Source organism: Argiope bruennichi, chromosome 1 (assembly GCF_947563725.1).
Source record: "Argiope bruennichi chromosome 1, qqArgBrue1.1, whole genome shotgun sequence".
Classification (NCBI taxonomy): Eukaryota; Metazoa; Arthropoda; class Arachnida; order Araneae; family Araneidae; genus Argiope; species Argiope bruennichi.
Genome location: NC_079151.1, coordinates 76,600,704 through 76,621,723, shown reverse-complemented (window position 1 = coordinate 76,621,723; position 21,020 = coordinate 76,600,704). Strand labels below are relative to the sequence as shown.

Genomic DNA, 21,020 nt, shown 5'->3' with positions numbered 1-21,020 from the left:
CCAAATTAGCTATTGATAAATAAGAATCAACTTCTTCTGTTTTATTGTATTCTGTTATTCATTTTTAATACACCAGATTTTGAAAGAAGGTTTTTATTCTATCTAAAGTTACTATTATTAAAATAGAAAAAGCTAACCAAATGAATATTATCCACTGAAACAATAATTAACTGCTCTGTTCTGTAATAATTTTCTTAAATTATGCCTATGCATTTATCAGTTTGTTTTATAAACTTGTATTTTAATATACTGAATACAAATAAATAATTTTTCTCAACCATCCTTATGCTATTGAGAATATGTCTTTTGTTTGTTCTTACACAAAAATGATTATTTGAAATAATTTCCATAATTATAAGATTTTCAAAACCTTTTAATAAGATTTTTTTTCATTTTTAGTATCAAAGTAACTGCAGAATTATATTCAAAAGTAGAAGAAGATTTGTTGCCCATTACAATACAAGTTGCTAATCATATCGAGAAATTATATCCTACTGGAAAACTTATGGAAGGGGTGAGATTTTTAAAGAATTTAACTTTCACACAATATTTAAATAATAAAATTTAATAATGAACCAACTATTATGTTTTAAAATGCATTATTATTCAAAAATTTGCAGGCTATTACTCGGCAACTCCTCACAGAATTTGTAGTTGCTGCTCGTCATTTATTGCAAGAGGTCTTTACATTTATTAAAGAAAAAAATGACGTCTTTGTAAGTATATATTTTTATTCTCTCTGTCAGTTTTTTAATTTTCTGATTAACAGGCTTCTTTTATGAGATGGAAGTAAAATAAAAGTTGAATTCAAATTTTCTCTTCTGAATTTTTACTGTAGAACTTGATCATAGCATTGAAGGAAATAATATTTTATATATGTAATTTTATTGTTAAAGGGAATTAAAAGTTTTTTGTAACCATTATTTGTGTAAAGAAATTTTTGTTTGCGTTTTTATTTCTTTATGGCTTCATGGCATTAAAGCATTCCTTCTGTCATTTTTTTTTTCTGCATATTAAATTATTTTTAAACATTTTTTTTTTGATAAATGAATATTTTTAAAAATTCATATTATTTTCTGAAATTGTAGCCAAATAATGCCATATAAACAAGTTAATTAGAAACTTTGAATTTATTATGTAACAAATATAGGGATTTGTATTACTTCTCCTGTATTAATTTATCATTATATTCCATCAATATCTGTTATGCTCTTTCCTAATTAAAATGATTTGCTTTATATCAATAATAAATCTAATGGGGCAAAGAAAAGTTCTGGTATAGATATATATAGTGATCTACTATGATCTTATTGAGAAGAAACATTTAATTTAGCTAACAAATAACGAGTCATTGGAAAATAGATTGTTCATGCTAAATTCATGTCCAATGATTAATTATAATAACTTAGGATTCTGCTGTGTAGATAGTTTTAAATTTGTCCTTTTCTTGAGTCCTTTTTAAAACACGCAGTTTTTAAGACCTTTCTTGAACCCTATAACCTTTTATAACTTTTGTCATTTGAAAGCAAAAAGCATTTCAATATGAAAAGTTGCATGTATATTAATTATTTTGCTTTTTAAAAAATGTTGGTTACTTTAATCAAAATTTTTGTAATGAAATTTTTTTGCTGAAAGTATAATTTGCTTAGTTGATTTATTTACTGTTTTAAAATATTTTCAGCAAGCAGATAGTGAACTAGAAGATAAACTGACTTCTATGTGCCAAGAAATAGAAAAGGAACTAAGAAACTCTTCAGAAAACCAAGGATGGGTTTATTTTCACTCTGAAGAAGTAAATAGATTACCAGTTTCATTACAAAATTTTCAATGGTGTAATTTTTGCAAAAGCTAATTGTATGTCTAGAAGTTTATTTTTCTATTTTTGAGTAAGCTTGTAAATATTGTGATATGTAAATTTTTTTTAAAAGTTGTACTCATTTATACACAATTTTTTAACCTGTTCCTATAAAAAGATAATTGTATTTTGTGTAACTAGTCATGTTTTTTAATTAGAATTTGAGAATGCATGGTGCATCATCATACTAGCATGCTTAAAATTACTTATAGTTTTTTTTATGTAAAGTTATAGTTCTTTTATTGCATGACTTATATAATTTTTATTGTGTATTACACATTTAATGCAACAGTTGAGGAATAATTATTTTGGAGAATCATGTTTTGAATTATTAATTCCCATAGGTCTCTTTTATTATTTCTTTCTTTATAGTGTTACAAAAGTAAGCATTTCCATTTTTAAAGAAATATTGTAGTTACTTTATTGTTTTGAATGATCTTATTCGTTTAGTAATCAGATATTTTAGAGTTTATGAGCACACTTTTCATTATCTTTTGTGTTCTAATGTTGTATACATTTCATGTAATGACTTATGGCATGAATTAGTCTTTGGGTGCCTAGTGTGGTTTTTGTTTTTTTCGGCTAGACTTAGCCTTAGCATGGAGCACACATCCATCTCTGCATCTGCATGCAGTCTTACCAACTGGGCACAGCAATCTTACTTTTATAAACCATACCAATCTTTATCTCTGATGATGTTTGAATACCTCAATCCTTGCTTGCACACACATTCTCTCTTCTTGTACTACTGGACACAAATGTAGCATGCTGTAACACATTGCGATCACCGTCTCACTTAGCCTGTCAGCCAAGAACAGAAAAAGCACTACAAAGGCCTATTCAAGCTCAAGTTCCTAAGTAAACAGGCTAAAAGCAAGACAGTTAATGCATCATCAGGACAAGGGAGTGGCGGAGCTTGTAACTGTAGCAACACAGCTTGTGAGGGATCAGGCTGTGGTACTCCTACAGAAACAGTGAGTTGTCTTTTTGGAGAGCTACCAGTTTCCTCAGTTCTGACATGGGGTACATCTGAAGTTGCACTCTGGCTGGACTCCATTCAGATGGGCGAGTATAAGGATAATTTTATCAGCCATGATGTTCAGGGACCTGAATTGTTGCATTTGGAAAGAAGAGATTTGAAGGTAGGTTTCTTTGAAATCAGTTTGTTTATCAATTTTGTATTTTACACCGAAGTTAAGACTTTCTTATATGTTTCATATTTGATATATAATGTCACTGGTAAATAAGCAAATAATTCTAAAAATAGAATATCAATAATTTAAGCATCAAAGAATAAAGTAATAAACCTGTCTTTTTTTTTCTTTTTTTTTCCTTAATTGTAATTATGATTGCAATTTAGTACTGGATTCTAAGCCAATGCAATTTTTTGCTTTAATTTTGATCTAATTCAAATATTTTTCAACTATTCTAAGAACTGCTCTAATTGATTTAAAAGATAAACTATTCAATAATGTTCTTCTCTGAAACTGTGACATTTTGAATTTCTTAAAATGTATGTGAAAGCAAGTATAATGGATATTATCTTTCATTATTCTTTTGATTTATCATTGGTCATTATCAAAACATTAAGTTGATCTGTATATTTATTTGCTGCAAATTTGGTAGCTGAAATAGATTGTTAGTACATATATTATTTATTCTATTTTGTCTGAATGTAATATGATATTTGATGGATTAAAATAGTAGTCTAAACATTAATTATTATAAATGAAATATTGAGAATCTGAATGGACAATCCACAATTTTTTTGTGTGTGTTTGATATATGTTATAAAAGTTGGAACCAAACCTTTTATCAAATACTATTATCTTTTATAGAGCACATAAAATTCTTTTAGTACGTTTTAATCCTGAAGAATATGCTTTTTATTTAATACACCAATTAAGCAAAAATTGTGAGTTGGTTTGCTTTGCTTCTTAATGCTTTATGCAGCATTTCTTGTACATTTATGATAAAAAGTAAGAAAATACATAAAATTATGACAGAATTAATTTTTTTAATTATGATTTGATTTTCTGTTAATTTATATAAGAATAGTTAAATATTTAAAATTTTTATGCCACTTTTATTTCTCTTTTAAAATTAAATTGCAATATTGATTTTTACATTAAAAGTATGTCTTTGTTTGATAAATACTACTTGAATGAAGTACTTGCTATTTAATAAATTAAGTACATATTTTGAAACTAGATTTTTCTGGTAATATGTTATCTTTATCTGCAATCCCTTCAAAGAACAGGTTTGACTTCTCATTCTGTCCCCATTTTTGTGAGAGAATCTTCCTTTCCATTCCAATAAATATTGATTTTCCTAGATTCTAAGAAAAATGCAATTTTTTTAAGTAATAATTAATAATAATTTTAACAATAATTAAAGCAGTGTAATTGTTTGCTTTAATTTAAATCTAATTAAAATATTTTTCAACTATTCTAAAAACTGCTTTCACTGATTTAAAAGATAAACTTATCAAGGTTTATCAGAAACATTATTATCCCTTCCTCCTAATCTGGAACTGATAGTTCATCAATGACTTGATGGATCACTAAAGATTCAACAATAAAGATGGAATTAATGGAATGGATTTGATAAGAGGATGATGGCTTTATATTTTTTCTATATTATGTTTTTTTTATTATTATTATTGATTTGTTTAAAAGATTCTTTTGTGAAATTTTATTTCGGACACAATTTGATATTCTGATGGTCTTTTTTTTTAAATATATATATTAGAAAATTATGTTTAATAATGTCTTTATTTCCAAGATTTTTTGCATATTTAATTGGTATTGAATTGTAATTTAAGATAAATTGAAGTGAGTTCGAGTTTTCTCATAAGGGATATTTGCGGCTTACTTTCGAGGAGAAAAACTTTAGGTATGGGGATTTGTTCTCACTTCCCCAGTGGATAAAGTATTGGTCTGGTGTTGATCTACTACCACTTGATGATAGGATTTGGATCGATGGAAAGGGCCAGTAATAATTGTTAAGACTCAACTATAGATCCTACCAGCATGAAGTTACATTGATGATAATCTTTCAATTATTCCTGATGCTAAGGCATGCCTTTAATAGCTGTTTTCCAATTGCTGTTATGTTCTGTGCTTTTAATTAGCCATTTTGGAAGTTTGTAAAAAAATATGCCTTAGCAACAGTTACAATAGATACTTCCCTGATTGATTTGATTTCCTTTCCTTTTCTTTTTTTTTTCCCCCTTCTTATCATAATTAATGGCCATTTCTATTTAAGAATCTTTATGCCCATTTATATATTCTTTTAAATAGCTCTTAGATGTTTCCAAATAAGTGTATGTAGTTTTAAGAACATGACAATAATTCTTATCTGATTAAATGTTAATTCAACTAAAGCAATAATTAGAAATAATAAGTGGTTACTGATTCTTCAAAATTTATTTTTCCAAGATTAAAAATGCTGATTAGTATATGATTTTAATCTTAGAAAAAATTCTTCATTTGGTAGGAAATGTTTATAATTTTCACTTTCTTGTAATTAAAATTTTCATTTCTTGCATTTTGTGTTTTCATAATACGTTTTATCAGCATTGTATGAATTCAGAATATTTTTTACATAATTTTTCTTTGGTAGAAACTAGCTTATAATTTCAATGGAATTATCTAAAATAATATGTATTCTTGAAATGTTTATATACTTGTTTAAAATATAATTTTATTAGACATTATAAAAAGTAACTTTTTTTTTTTACTGGATCTAAAAAGAAATTTTTTTGACAAGCAAAATTTCAGTTGGAATCGTTATAAAATGAATAAGAAATGCATTTTCAGAGAAATAAATGAGACTTTGTTTGAGATGTTTGTATAACATGTTTTTTTAATTCTGAAATAATTTATGGTTAATTGTGTTTTTTATTTGATTTTTATAATTATTTCAATTTATTAAATTCAAATTTTCTTTTGAATATAAATATAATTGTGCCTTATTATAATATCTAAAGTAAGAATTTTTTTTTTAAATTTATTTTGCCTGCATATATATCAAAGGTATTAGAAAATCTGACATGTCCGTCTACGTTTAATTTTAGAAACAGTTTTGCTAATTTATGCGTCTGGATGCGACACAGTTATTTCTGTTTTATCCTGTTATTGTTTAAGCACCTGAGGAATAGAAGAAATATTGTTGTCATCATCCGAACAAAAGGTTGATTATTCATGATTAGTTGACACAGATTTCTTCTTTCCAATAACGAGAATTATGAGCACTTTGTCACTTCAACTGACCAATGTAAGATTGTTAGAGTAGTGGTTAAATATTATCTATTCTCAGAAATACGTGTTAGCAATTTTTCAATGCAGTTGGAACAATTATAGAGCCTTTTCCATGAGCAGAAGTTGACACTAATCTCAATTTATCATGTAGCATTAATACTTACATTGCATTGCATGTTATAGGAATCTTGTCAGAAGAGAAAAGATCAGATGGCATTCAAAGGACTGTTCCATACACGAATTCTTTGCATGTTGTTTATATGTCATTCCTATCAGCTTAACGTATTCCAAGAACAGTTGGTATAATACCATTTCACCTAGAACCCTTATGAGCTTTAATTGCACTTATGAGGTGGTGAGGCATTTTTTTGACTAGTCTATTGATTTTCGGATGACGTGCACAATAATGAATTATATTAATTCTGAGATGATTACTAAATTCTTTGAAAAGAATAAAGTTTCTATCTTGATCTGTTATTAGGACAACCAAAACGAGATCCAAACAAGATCCTTTGACTCCAGCCAAACAGGAGAGACCGACATATGGTTTCAGCTATCATGTCAGCTATAAGAATTATTCATCTGTCTTGTAAAATGGTCAATTTTTGTGAGACCTATAAATTTTACTATTAAACAGAGATGCATTTTTAATTTTTGGCTGGGTTGACAAGATTTTGCACACATTTTAATTTTAATATACCTTTTGATATTTGGACACACAGAACATCGAGTAATCATTTTTATAGATGCAGAAATACCAAATAGAGAAAGACTATATAATGTTTGAAAACTTGTCTGTGATGTTTCTTGGAAATTAAGGGCAATGCGCATTGTTGGAGACATCACATGTAAGTGTGATATTTCAATGTTTTTGTAATTGAAACAGCTCATCTTCGAAACTGAGCCAAGATAGAGCATCATCTACTAGATTTTGTATACCAGGAACATGCCAAAAAGTGTGAAATAAAATCTAAGTGTCTTGGTTGATGTGAACTGCATTTGTCAGCTTTCTGTTAAAAGACACAAATAAGAGATTTTGAATCAATATAAGTCACAAAGTCATTCCTTTTAGCATGTGTCTAACCCGCTCAAAAAAATAAACACAGATATTGTACAAGTTCTTCCACTGAGGATGATTTAACCAAAATATCGATGATAAAAGCATTCACAAGATTTTGACGTCTCAAAATTTCAACAAAACATTAAAAAGTAGAACCGGTATTGCGAAACCTGAACTGCATTCTATAGTGGTTTTGACAATTTTATGAGTATCATCTTTGTGAATAAATATTTGATGATAATCTTTAACTAAGTCAGTATGTGAAAAAAAATTGTTTTGCCATGTAGCTCCAAAGTAAAATCTAATATATTAGGAATAGACTATTACTATCATTTCTATCTCTCTTGGGTACTATATGTAAAGAAGATGCATAGTTGTTATTAGAAGGTCTTATATGGCTCAAGTCAAGCTTATGCTGACATTCTGATTTGATTACTTTTAACCGATCAGGAACTAACCGTCTAGGCTTGGTAAAAACAAGTGGACCTGAGGTTTTTATGTAATGTTTTATATTATGTTTGGTTTCTTTAGAAAAAGGAGTTTAAAAATATTAAGAAACTCTCTTAATATGTTGTGAGAAATATGTTCACTTGAAATGAATTTCAGATGAGGCAAGCTTGCTGTGAGTATTTAGTTTAATTGCATTATCTACTAATTTTCTGTTACGACGATCAAGCAAAATATTGAAATTGCATAGAAAAGCAGCTGCTGTGATAGGTATTGAAACAGATGCTTTTAGAAAACACCATCGAAATATTCTTCTCAAATGTTAGTGTCAAAATTCTCTCTCCATATACATTGATGGGAGTGTATTCACGGCCGACAGTTTGCTGTATATTAATTCCTCCCTTTTTCTCAGCAATTGACACAGGAAATATACTAACGTTAGATCCTGTATCGACGAGAAAAGAATTATTTTGTGATGTGTCTGATAAATGTGTCCTTGATGTGACATTATACAATAAGAGGGTGGTAGCTTTTATTCGCAGCTGGACTACTTATTTTGAAAAAATGCTTGAAAGAATGTATTTGCTTACTGTCTTTTGAAATTTTCCTATGGTACCAACATATATTTGACTCAACAGGACAGGAAGATGAATGAATGCGTGCACGAAAGCGATTCCTGTCGTTTTTCTTTTTCTCAGCGTAAGTCGTGGATTCGCCTATTAATCCTTTCAATTTCCTGAAAAATATTATTTTCACTGGTTAAAGATATTGTATAAATTGACAGGAATACGTTTGAAGAGCTCATTTCGAGGATTCGATCAGCGACTTCAGCAGATTTTTCCACTATTAGTGCTATTAGTGTAAAGGAAGCCAAAGTTTTTGTTTCAGGAAAAGTTCCAGTATTAGTTCCTTCGAAACGTTACGTGAAGCGGCTCGACTATTCATAGTCCTTAATAATTCCGAAGGTTCCTTTTATCCCCTAATTCCTCCCCAGAAATTTTTTTCGAATTTCTAGCTGTAAAGACTTACCGGATCTTTGAATAACACGCGTTTTAATTGCAGTGCATGGATCTATTGCATCGAGATCTATGATGCTATCTCTTATTATAGCAGCGGCAAATTCGACACGATTTAGTCGATTTTTTGTTACATTGTCGGTCATTGATTTCGGTACTCCAAATTCAAAAGTTCTTTCGCATGTAGGAAACCATAGATGTTCGATCGCTGAAATTTTAAATTGTCTTGGGAGGGGGGATAAAAACAATTAAATGCGAAAGTTTTTGTTGTTGTTGCAAAGTTACCATTATGAAAAAATAATTGCTATTATCAGAATTGTGTTTCACTATCGTTTGGATATCTCCAAAATATTCATCTTCAGATTTAAAAACAAAAGGATTTATTCAGATTTTAATCAATAATTTTATCATTAGTTCACATTTTCACTGTTCAGTCTGTGGTGGTAACTTCATAAGCCAGATAACAACCTCGGGAAAGGAGTGTACACTTTTGTCTAGTGGTTTTGTTACTAGTCTATGAACCCCCACATTGCGAGTTTAAACCTCAAACTTGCACATTGGTGACCCTGGTTCTGAACAACCACATCCTTCGTTCAGCTGTCGTGGCTCCATCTACCGGCAGCAACTACTCACACACGCTCGACGTCGCCCGCCATAATGCTTGGCACAATAACAACGTTCGTCGCTCGCCAAAACGCCTGGCGCGATAATCACGTTCGTCGCTCGCCACAACTGGTGCAATAGACTCCACCGACTCACTGGTAGGGGAGTATTGTGCTGGTAACTTCATAAGCCAGATAACACCCTCCGGAAAGGAGTGTACACTTTTGTCTAGTGGCTTTGTTACTAGACTATGAACCCCAACGTTGCGAGTTCGAACCTCAAACTTGCACAAGTCGTACCTTCATAAAATAAGATTATTTATTTTCCTGCTCTTACCTCGTGGCTGAATTGCTACACATGCTCAAAGGCAATTAAGCGCATGGATAGAGATTGGTTTCTACTCATATGTTTACAAAAACATGGTATTGTAATTGTTCTCTTTGAATATCATTAGGTTATAATTTTTATTGAAACTGACATTATCATAGTTTATGGGGGAAAATATGAAACAACTGTTTTTTATATACAACCTAGTGCAGCCGTCAACAAAACAGCGGGAGTGGTCTCTCCGAAACTTTATATCATTCCCTCTAATAAAGGTGTTATCCCAGAGAACGCCTTACACATACATTGGCTTTATACATTGACCTACAATAGTTACATCAATGTATAAAGCCTTATACATTGACATGTATACGAAACCTTAACCTTCGGCGCGAATTGAGCATTTTTACTGAATTTATCTTGCGATACTCAGCGAGTTTTCTAGCGATTAATCTTTAGCATGCAGTTAAAATTATCCGAAAATCGAAGTTGGGTTTTAGACACGTTTTTCTCAACCGATTGAATCAAAGAGTTGACGCATGAGTACAATTGTAGCCACAAAATTCCATACCATGTTTAATGTATTTAAGTTATTGCTTTTTTTTTTTTTAATTACGTTTACATGCTTCTGAAAGTGCTGACCGATAGACGGTCAAACCCTTGTTGGAGTTGCCGTAAAATTTGATGTGTTTGTACTATAGTTGTTAAATTTGTGTGCCGAATTTTATTTATCTAACTCTCGTCGTTATGTAATTATTGTGTTAACTTGTATTCGAACAGCCGGACAGATAGACTTCCTTTGAACGTATTTTGCTCAAAATCTGATAAAAAGCAACAAATTTGGCGTAAAGACCGCTTACCAAAATTCATCTGTCTAGCTGAAAGCGTTTTTGTGCAAAATTCATATGACATATTGCTTATTCTTCTGAAATTCCTGTGAATAAAAACGTGAAAAAAGTCTTATATTGCTATTAACAAGCTGAGATTTATTTAATATACGATAACTGGTGGATTGGTTCTTTGAGGGCGGAGTTTTCAACAAACAAAATTTCTATTTCTATAAGAAAAAAAATTCGAGACAGTAAATTATGTTAATTTACTCGGTTGATCAATTTGTCTATCTGAACAAATCTGTTCCTTTAAACAATTTTCATCGACACCAGTATATGTATATCAATTGAAATGCTTATTATAATTGTATTTACTTTGCATTTCTTTTTATTCTAGGAATTGGGGGTGACAAAGGTTGGTCATATTAAACGTATCCTGCAGGCTGTTAAGGACATTTCAACTCATTCTATTGGGAGGAAACTGGCTATGTTATGATTGGTCTGTGTTATATATGTATAATCCCTTCCCCCCTCTTTTTTAGATGTTTAAATTGCTGTAACATTCCATCATTTTCCCTCTGTGGTACATGTATTGAACTTTAAAATGATGTTATATGTGCACTATTGAATTTGATTTTGTATACCTTGCTTCTAACCATGACATCGTGCATCTCATAGACTTTTTTACCACACACTTATATTGGTGAAGTTTGATATAGTGATTGAATATATGCAAATAATTGAGAAAGATAATCATTTACTAACCTTGTGTTCATGTTAGATATTGTAGATAGTATTAAATTTATGTGACTTTCAGGTGGAACCTGCAATTAAAGTCTGAATTTTTTATACTAATATTTTAGCCTAAAGAAAGTATTTGAGCTGACTTTAGTAGCTCGAATTCTTTGAAGAGGTTAGTTCTAGGCTTTCAAAACATTAGATATGTATATATGATAGAATTGCCATTTATTTCCTAAATTTTTGCCAGTTGATCTAGATTAGTAATTTATTCTTATTTTAGTACAATATAGAAAATTTTGCTGGAACAGATAAATATATATGTGTGTATGTGTTACTTTACAGCTGCATAGTAAATTTCTTTTTATTTTGTATTAAAGTGCAATCTAGACTGAGGAATAACAAATCATTTTCCCAGCACAAATATTTAAATAAGCTTATACTCTCTCTTTAAAATATCTTTTATAATTTTATTTCATAGCAACAATAAACCTACATTAGCTAATATTTGCACTTATTTCATAGAAAAATACTTATTATAGTCAAAACATTTATGCCTTATAACTTTATAATAATTAAAACAATCCTGTTAGTATATAAAATATTTAAATAATTCAGCTTTTTTGTTGTTGTTTGTAAATTGGACATGAAAATATTTAATATTAGTATAATGCCGAATCTGCCTACTTTATCCAAGTTTTTAATTTCTTGTATGGAACAGTTGTGCCTTAGAAAGTTGGGAAGAAAAAAAAGAGTGTAATGGTTTTTTTTTTTTTTTGTTTTTGTTTTTTTTTTTTTATTCATATTTTCTTTTGAATCATTTCCTGTTTTGACTAAAACAGGAAATATTGAAAATATGCCATTTATGTCGTTAAAATATATCAATTATTTTTCAGTAAATTAACTGTTGCATATTGTACCTGTTTTCTTGATGAAATGAAAAAGAGTTGCCATTGCCACCCCATGTATTTATGGGATCCCTCTCTCACCACCTCATAATATAAGCAACTTGTTTTGCTTAGCATCAAAAACGGTCTTCATATGAACTCTTTTTTTTTTTTTTTTTTTTTACATTCTTTATTCAATATGGTGCATTTTGGCTACTTTTATATATCCTTCTTTAATGCATTTCTCTCTAATCTAAATATAGATTTGCTAATTATATAAAATCATTTGTGCTGAAAAAAATTTTATCTTAAAGAATTTTTTTAATTTGCTATAATTTAATGATTAACTCACTTAGAATGTGACAGTTTAATGAAATTATATTCTTCTATCAATAAATTTCCCTTCTTAAAATACATATCTATATTTTTAAAACAAGTATTTTAATAAATGTTTCTTTTGTTGTAACATTTTAAAGTTCAAATTGTTATTGTAAAAACAGAGCATTGCCATATTTCATATTTAAAGATAGCAGAATTTGAAGTCATCTGGTAAAAAATATTTTGTTGTTTAGTCTTACATTTGGTTTCATAAATATGTAAGAAAAAATCAAAATTATTGACGTTAAATAAACATGCATATTAAAGAATTATTTATATGTACTTATACAAATAGAATAGTTTTCATTATATTTTTTTTTATCATTTTAATAGTCTGAAAAAGTTTTTAAAAATGCTTGGAAATTATGTGTCTTTTTTAAGAAGCATTTAATATATAGAATGAATTTCCATACTGAACTGCCAGTGGGGAAAACTGATAATTAAAGTTTAGTTGTGATTTGTTTAGAGATTTGTCTATAAAAATTAATTAAATGTGTTTATCTCCTTTTAAAAAGTTTCACTTGGGCTTAGAATTGCTGTAGTTTTGGGCTGTAGATTTTATTGCTATTTTCATAGACTTACACATTTGAAATGTTTGTAAGATTTGTGAAGTTTGCAAAACATTTTTTCCCAGCTAGTCAAGGTACTTCATTCAATCATGTAACTGAACAAAACGTATTAACTTAACCTGATATAATGCCTTTAAAGGATATTAGTATTTTATAAAAAGTATATATACATATATTTGTATGTGTAGTGAATTGTAAAGACAAATTCCATTGTTGTCCATAGTTTTGCTAAAATGTTTGGAAAATATTGGTGGTCATAAATGTGGGAGAAAAATCTGTAATGGTAGTGATTTATTTAAGCTTGCATATTTTTGCATTTTCTTTAAAATTTCTGTAGATAGTTAATTTCTATGAAAATATATTCATTTGTGATGTATTTTGTAACATTTTGTAATTCAAAAACTGTAATGCAGCAGCCGAATTAAAATGCAGTTTATTGAAACATTCAAAAATTGTTTCCCCAAATTCTCTACATAGCCAAATATGAATAGTATTTAACTTAAAAGAATTTTATTGTAATTTTAGCTCTCTAGTTCACCATTGCAAATTAGTCCCATAATTCATTGATTCTAGTATCTTTAACAGTACTAATTGAATTATATTGTTAAGTGTACTGCAAACATTACTTTTCCTTCCCATAATGCAATTCTGTGCTAATTTAAGATTATATCCACATTCTCTATATCTGGTGCTACCTGGCTATTTCGTCCACTGCCTTTTATCATCCTACAGCACGAAATAGGCAATGTTTTATCAACAAATTTAATAAATTTTAAGTATCCATACTTCTTTTTTTTTTTTTTTTTTTTTTTTTTTCGCTTTTGGATTTTTAATGTAGATGTGTTAGATCAAATTTTCTGCATTTCAATATGAAACTAATTCATCTATTTTTTTAAAAGTAGAAATAAAATGTATTTTTGCTTATGTTTCGCTAACACATTCCATGGAATATCCTTGTATGTACTCATAGTTTAAGATTTTGTAACATGTTAGTACTTTTTAAAATTTGCCCATAAATTCATTGCAACTTTTAAACCTACTGATAATGTGTATTAATGGCAATTTGTAAATTGATAAATAGCATAATTAGTGTGATTTAGAATTTCATCAAATTTGCCCAAAAGTATTTATATTCTGATTTAACTGCTCTTATTATATGCACAGTTTTTAAAATTTCATCATATTCCTCTAGATCTTTATTACTAATTTGGTTTCAACATCATATTTAGCCACATTTATTATCGCTTAGTAATTAAAGATACTTTTCTAAAGGACCTTATATGTTTTGAAAATTCTTTTCTTATAATGAATTGTTTAATTTGATAAACATTGGAATTTTGAATTCTAAAATCAGTTATTTTGTAAATGATTCACTGTAATTTATGCTCCATGAATTCATTGTACAATTTTTACTGCAAATTTTTATATCAAATGAAGCTTGAATTAAGTATTAACTATTTTCTATTCTATTAGTAAAAATGTTTAAATAGATTCAATTTTGTATCAAAGAATGCAATTAATGTATGCAACATGAGTTCTTTGCACTTACAAATACTTAATTTAATGCAAAATTATTCATTGTGTTATGTTCAGAAATAATTTAAAATTTTAATCTTCAATGTTCATTATGCTATTATAAATGCAATGCTATTTTTACCTAAAAACTGCATTCAATATTATTCTGATATTGAAGATGCTGTGTATATTTTTCTAAAATCCATATGTTGATTTTTAATTTGAAATACGTTTATATTGTAGAAAGAATAACATTAAAAAATTCAGACCTTTTCTTTTATATAGTGGACAATTTTTTCTCTTTTTCTTGGTTATCACTATAAAATGCATTGATCCAATAGCTTTTCTTTGTACACCCATTAGTATATAGACAATCATAACATTTCTTTGTATTATATGACACTGTATCATAATCTATATTTATATTGTATATAGATGTAAGTTTTATTCATTTACTGTTTATTTATGTTGTAAGTAAAGCAAGTTTTTGCAAGAAAGACAGTATGTGAATTTTCACATTCCGTGTGCAGACCATGTGTGAAAGAAAGATTTAGATATATATATATATATAAGTTTCACACTTCTGATTTGTTTTAAATTAATTTTTTATGTATTTTTATTTTGTTATTAAGAATAAATATTAGTACTTACATTTTGTGCTCTTATTTAAAAGTTGTGTGAATTCTTCATGTTGAAATCTGTCTTAAAAACGTAATTCCAAGAAATGTTGCAAAGTTACTAAGCAATAAGTTTATACATATTTATCTAAAAGCTTTTAAAGGAATGAAATATTCCATCATTTTTTTAAACTTACAAATTAGTCTTGGTTTGTTTTATGAACCTTTCTTAATGTTGGATATTTAAAAATTTAGTTGAATGTCTTAGAATAATCATTTAAATTTTTTTCAGTTAAATATTTTGGTCTCAGTATATTATGCTATCCTCCATATTATGCAATTTAATATGCTTTTTAAAACGAACTTGATAAAAAAAGAAATTTTATTTAAAAATATGTTTTTTTTTTTTTTTTAAATTGTTCATTAAGTAATTTTGATTTGAAACAAAATATTGATGCCTAGAAATATTTTTTTTGTCATATTATAGAATGTATACTGCAATAATATAATTATTAAGTTACCAGTGGTGTTTTTTGCAATGAATTTTATTTTTTGATATTCAGAGTATACTGAGAAAAAATATTGTATCATAGAAATAAAATCGGATTTTGTGGTTTTTATAAATATCTCCTATGTATTTGATCTCTGAGGCCATAAAAACGTTTTTTCTGAATACATCATTGACCGTGCTATACTTAAAACATTAATTTTCTCCTAATAATTGCAATTAATTATGTACAGATACGATACCACAAAACTGCAGAAATGTGAATGGATAAAATTTGGTTCTCAGATCTTCTAAATATATATGTGTATTAAATTTCGAACGAAATTTCCCGACATCTGTATCAGGAGATAAAAATATAATTGATTTTTCAATCTTATCTATTGATTATCTGCAAGTATATTTTATTGTATTTTATTGTTAGCATGATAATTCAAAACTGAGCTAAGAAAACTAAATGAGTTTGTTGGAGGGGGGGTGCCAAAAAAATTTAAATATGGAAATTTTGAGCTCGGTCAGACAAAAAATAATGCAAAAGAGATTGTAAATGCTGACTTGATTTTCATCACTCAGTTACGAAACTAAGCACAAAATGCATGATATTATTATAAATTAACAAAAAGATGGAAAGAACACTCTCTTGTTTAATAATGATATCTACTACCTTCTAAGCAATTCCTATTTTCTTTGGTCAATCTGTAAGAACTGTCAGCAATTTTTTTAATCTATATTTTTCTGGCGACTTTATCATTTACCTTTATGTAAAAATGTTGCATGTACTGTGGGTACCTTAATTATATGTATTAAAAAGTGATTATTTTTATTGAACCCTCAGTTGTCGTTTGTGGTAGGGTGTGATGGGCAGGTAAACCAACAACATGTCATGTTGCAAAATATTTACAGAGTTGTCTAAAATAGTGGAAAACCCATGCAAAAAGAAGTGTTTTGCACCTAATATGGTATGGCAACACCTTTGACAATTAAAACTGCTTGAATCTTCTTTGAAATGGATCTATATAAGTTCTACATGATGGTAAATGAAATGTTGTACCATTCCTCATGCACAAACTGCTCTAATAAAGGAAGAGGAGGAGGAGTATAATGGGATTTCACTCTTTCTTTCAAAACAGACCACAAGGATTCTATGGTGTTCCAACTCCAGTGATTGGGCAGGACACGGAAAGTGTGTAATTGAATCCTCATGTTCCCGAAACCATGATCGAACATTTCGATTTCGGTGAATCGGGGAATTATAATCTTGATAGGTGCAATCTTCAGACGGGAACAATGTCCTGCGCCGTAGAATGCAGTTGTTTAGCCAAAAGAGTAACAAAGTCATTGCTAGTGACCTGTCCATGTAAGATGACAAAGAGAATTATTCCAAACCATGAACCCAAACCATTACGGAGCTACCCCTTTGCTTCACTGTAAGAAAGAGACAGTCTGGGTTGTAAGCTTCTGGGGTGTTCGCCGCAACTAAACCCGTCCCTTGGCGGAGAATAGAAAGAAACTGAATTCATCGGAAAACAAGACATGTTTCCATTGATCTGCAGTCCAGATTTTATGGTTCTTGCACCACTGTATTCACCGTTTCCGATTTACATCTGTCGCAGGAGTTTTGCAATCGCAGCTCTGCCCCAAACATTTTGTTTATTCAATTCCCTTCGAAATGTATGGGTCTGTAGATGTTCAATCAACTCAGCAGTCAATTTTGTTGCCTTGGTTTTCCTTCTGGTGGTCACAATTCTCCTTAATGTTCGCCTGTCTCTCACAGTGTTTTTTTGTTTTCTCCATATTTTTTTTTTGCCGTGATTGTTGTATGCTAGCATGACATTCAGCAGGTGCCTACGAACACAACTGTGCTACTGTAGTTACCGATGCACCAATCAGGCAGTTTCCAACTATCTGTTGTCTTTGAACTCCGACAAGTCCCTCATGTTAACTTCACCCGAAACAAAGTTAAGCAGACAATAATGTACAATACACTCGCACAACCTTTGAGACTATAAGCAACAATGTAGTATAAAAAAACTGATAGTTGTGTGTTTAATTTATTCCTATTCTATCACATATGGAAGTCACTGTCTTTAGCGATGCTTTTCCATTATTTTGGACAACCCCTGTATAATATAACATTATTAAGATCATAAGAATAAAAATATGGTAAGAAACATGGGACAATATTTAAAATAATGCTATGCACAGAATAATATCAAAATTTAGAATCGTAAATATATAATTATCCTCTGTCATCTATAACGCTGGATGGAATTCAGAAATATTGCCACTCCTTTTATCTACTTTATTATCGGATGCACACATCCCAGTTATTATTTTGGTGTTGAGCAACTCGGCTATTTTTTGGGGTTAAAAGTGGTTGGTTTATCAGTGTGCAAATAAGCCTAAGCAAGAATAAATAATAAAGCTGATTCATTATATTCTCTAGTGTGTGTAACGTCCTTAAAAACTGCTTATTTTTAATGGCTTTTATATGTCCTGTTTTATACCTGATTGGTTGCTGATTGCTTATATATATTTTTCTCCTAGTTCTTATTTTTCTTTGTAAAGAGGGAGAAAAACATTCACACACAATTGCACCTCATTATAGAACCATCCTAAATATGTTAATACGATTTTTATTTTATTTTTATTTATTTGTTTATTTTCTCATGTTTGATCTTTCATCTCATATCGGGTCTATAAATGAATCCGGAAGTCTGTGGAAAGGAATTTCTTAGTTTAGTGAAATGTATTTGAAAGATTTCTTGTATTATTCATTTTTCCCTATTGAAAGGTTCCCCTAATAGGAGATATATGTGAAAGATTCCCTATGTTAAATAGGAAATCTTTCATTTGCTTTGTAATTTTACCTCTTATTAGTTGTTTAGGTAGGGAAAAAAGTCGCTTCTTTTCAGGAGTGATTTTATGTATTCTCATTTAAAGATGTGTTAATTTTTAAAAGGGACTTCAGCTTGTCATTGTGTACTTTTCTACTGTAGACGTATGGAGCATTTGTTAGTTGTATTTTAACATCATTCAGTAAATTACCAATTGTTATTTACTTATTTATGTAAGGCATATTAATCAAGCAAATCATACAAATCTTTCATATTTTAGTAACAGAATAAGGCGTCTTTAATATTCGCATCGTCTATCGTCTTTATCTTTCATAAAGAAGTTGTTATTGATGAATTTATACTGGTATTATACTTGGAATCACTACATACAAATGATCAATACAATGGAAGTGCCTTAAAAATAATACAATTCGATAGGAGAATTATTAAAATGTCAGAAAAAAAATAGACCACACGACATCATTTCTATTATTCATTCGTTTAAATTAGAGAAGAAAAAAAAAAAAAAAACTACACAATGTGCAAGTTTGAAAAATATTCACATATATCTGTATTTTTTCCCCTTACATTTTTTTTATAATTATCGAGATTATTTTTTTTTTTTTTTTTTACTTTATCGTATGTGAAGTATAGAAGTATTGCAATCGCTGAAAGATTCGTACTCGAGATTTTTACGTATCTCCACGTTTCAGACCTCTCCGAGTTCAGAAAGCATATATTTAGATTTATGTCTTGTCTCTTAACACGACTATTCAAAAATGCTTTAAGCTAGACGACTGAAATTTTGTATATGAAATTACGACGAAAGTTGTTGATTTCTATCAAATTTTGAAAGAAATCCATTCACATGAAGTGTGACTGTCCGAATACAAGTTAACATGATAATTACAAAATGACAGAGATAGGTAACATTTTGTGAATATATTAAGCATCTAAAATGTAGATCTCTATCAGGTGTAGAACCAAATCTGTCCCGGAGTTGGCCGTTTGTTCTTTGTATTTTAGCATGCATGTAAATTCAATAATCAAAAATGCAATTATTTAAATGAATTTAATATAATCAAAATTGTAATTATATGTTAAATTTTAATTTCAATCTGTTCGGGGAAAAAAGATTCTAAAAATCTTCAGCCTTCGTTAATGTCTAATGTTTTATGCGGACGAGGAGAGAGAAAAAAACTTTTGAGAGCATGCGAGAAAGTTTAAAGGAAACACTGTTGCTGATTTAACTTTCAGCTTCATTGTTCATATAAACTGAAGGTAAATTAAGTTTCATTTGCTTATTTAAAGAGAAAAAAATTAAAATCTGAAAATGTTAATGTTTTGTTTTGTGTGTACTTATCGCGTTGTGTAAGAAAAATTCGTTATATTATTTCATGGCTTGTAATTCGCAAATAGCAAACACACATATAAGGTAACCACAGAATATTTAGAAAAGAACACTACGCCCAATAAGATCAAATGCAAGTGAAAAAGAATTGCCTTTCGACCAATAAGTTCATCATATTCTCTTAAAAATCTTTCTTTTTCATATTTATGTAGTGAGTATGTGTCCTTGAAAATTATTTTAAACCTTCTTTTTTCACTTATTTCAGTTGGCTTTCATGGATAGTAATTTGTAGTATAGTGCATTGTACTAATTACTTTGGATTCAAGCTAAAGTTATCATTGCATCCGATTGACCAATACAATTAAAATGCCTCAAAATAATACCATTCTGCAGGAATACAAGAACACCTAAGAAAAAAAACAGGTCTCACGACATCATTCCTATTTTCATTCGTTTTAAATTAGAAAAATCGATAAAATGAATTGGAAACAGTACAATACATATTTAATTTTTTAATGTTTTTTTAAACAATTATAGAATAAATTTTTTTTTCAGTTTTTGTTTGTTTGCTTTGGTTTTAATAAACGTCTTTATGAATAATGTTCATCAAAAATTCATCATGCTGTTTGTCTTCTGACGAAACAATAGTCCACTCGCATGTTTTCCATTTCTCTTTGGAAAAAAATCACTCCTACATTGCGTACGTATTCCACTTCCCCTAACTTACCATTCCGATTTCATTTATGCATCAATTTATCATTCTTCTGGACTAGGGATTGCAATACTGAGATACCGATTACCGGTATTTTGAGCCATTTGTACAATTTTGTAATATTGGTATTCACAGGTTTAAATACCGTTTTTTCAGTATTTACTAGACATTTTTGAAATTGTCTCCACTATATGTTCAGGGATCGCCAACATAGCAAAATAGTATACGTTTTTTGTTTTTATGTCTCCCTAACGGAATAAATTAATTAGACTGTGAATACAAAGTTGCATCGTACTATCAAGAGAAGTGATAAAATATGTGAATCATCCAAGGAGGCGAGTCAAAACTTTCCTATTACAGCTCCAAGCAATACTGCACACGCGCAGGATTCGTAGTCTGATTTTCGTATCTGTGAAAACAAGGTTGTAGTTCTGAAAAATAATATTTCGATATTTTTTTTAATTGGTGAGTTTGTTATTCACATTTTATTTGCATATCATACTTTAGGGTTCAA

At 29.2% G+C, this 21,020-nt stretch overlaps 1 protein-coding gene across 3 annotated transcripts in view; it reads left to right on the top strand.

Annotated features, from left to right (window-relative positions):
- The window catches only part of LOC129989277 (diacylglycerol kinase delta-like), a 100,966-nt gene extending 85,873 nt beyond the window's left edge, over positions 1-15,093 (top strand). Inside the window, exons 25-29 of one of the 3 annotated variants that reach the window (XM_056097824.1) lie at positions 400-514; positions 621-716; positions 1,682-1,792; positions 2,656-2,997; positions 10,795-15,093. In XM_056097824.1, coding sequence (XP_055953799.1) covers positions 400-514; positions 621-716; positions 1,682-1,792; positions 2,656-2,997; positions 10,795-10,893 — 763 coding nt within the window. In that variant the 3' untranslated portion in view covers positions 10,894-15,093. Of the gene's footprint in view, positions 1-399; positions 515-620; positions 717-1,681; positions 1,793-2,441; positions 2,998-10,794 lie in introns of those variants that run through there. The other 2 variants (XM_056097740.1, XM_056097906.1) reach the window with 2 other exon arrangements.
- Positions 15,094-21,020: the final 5,927 nt, after the last annotated feature.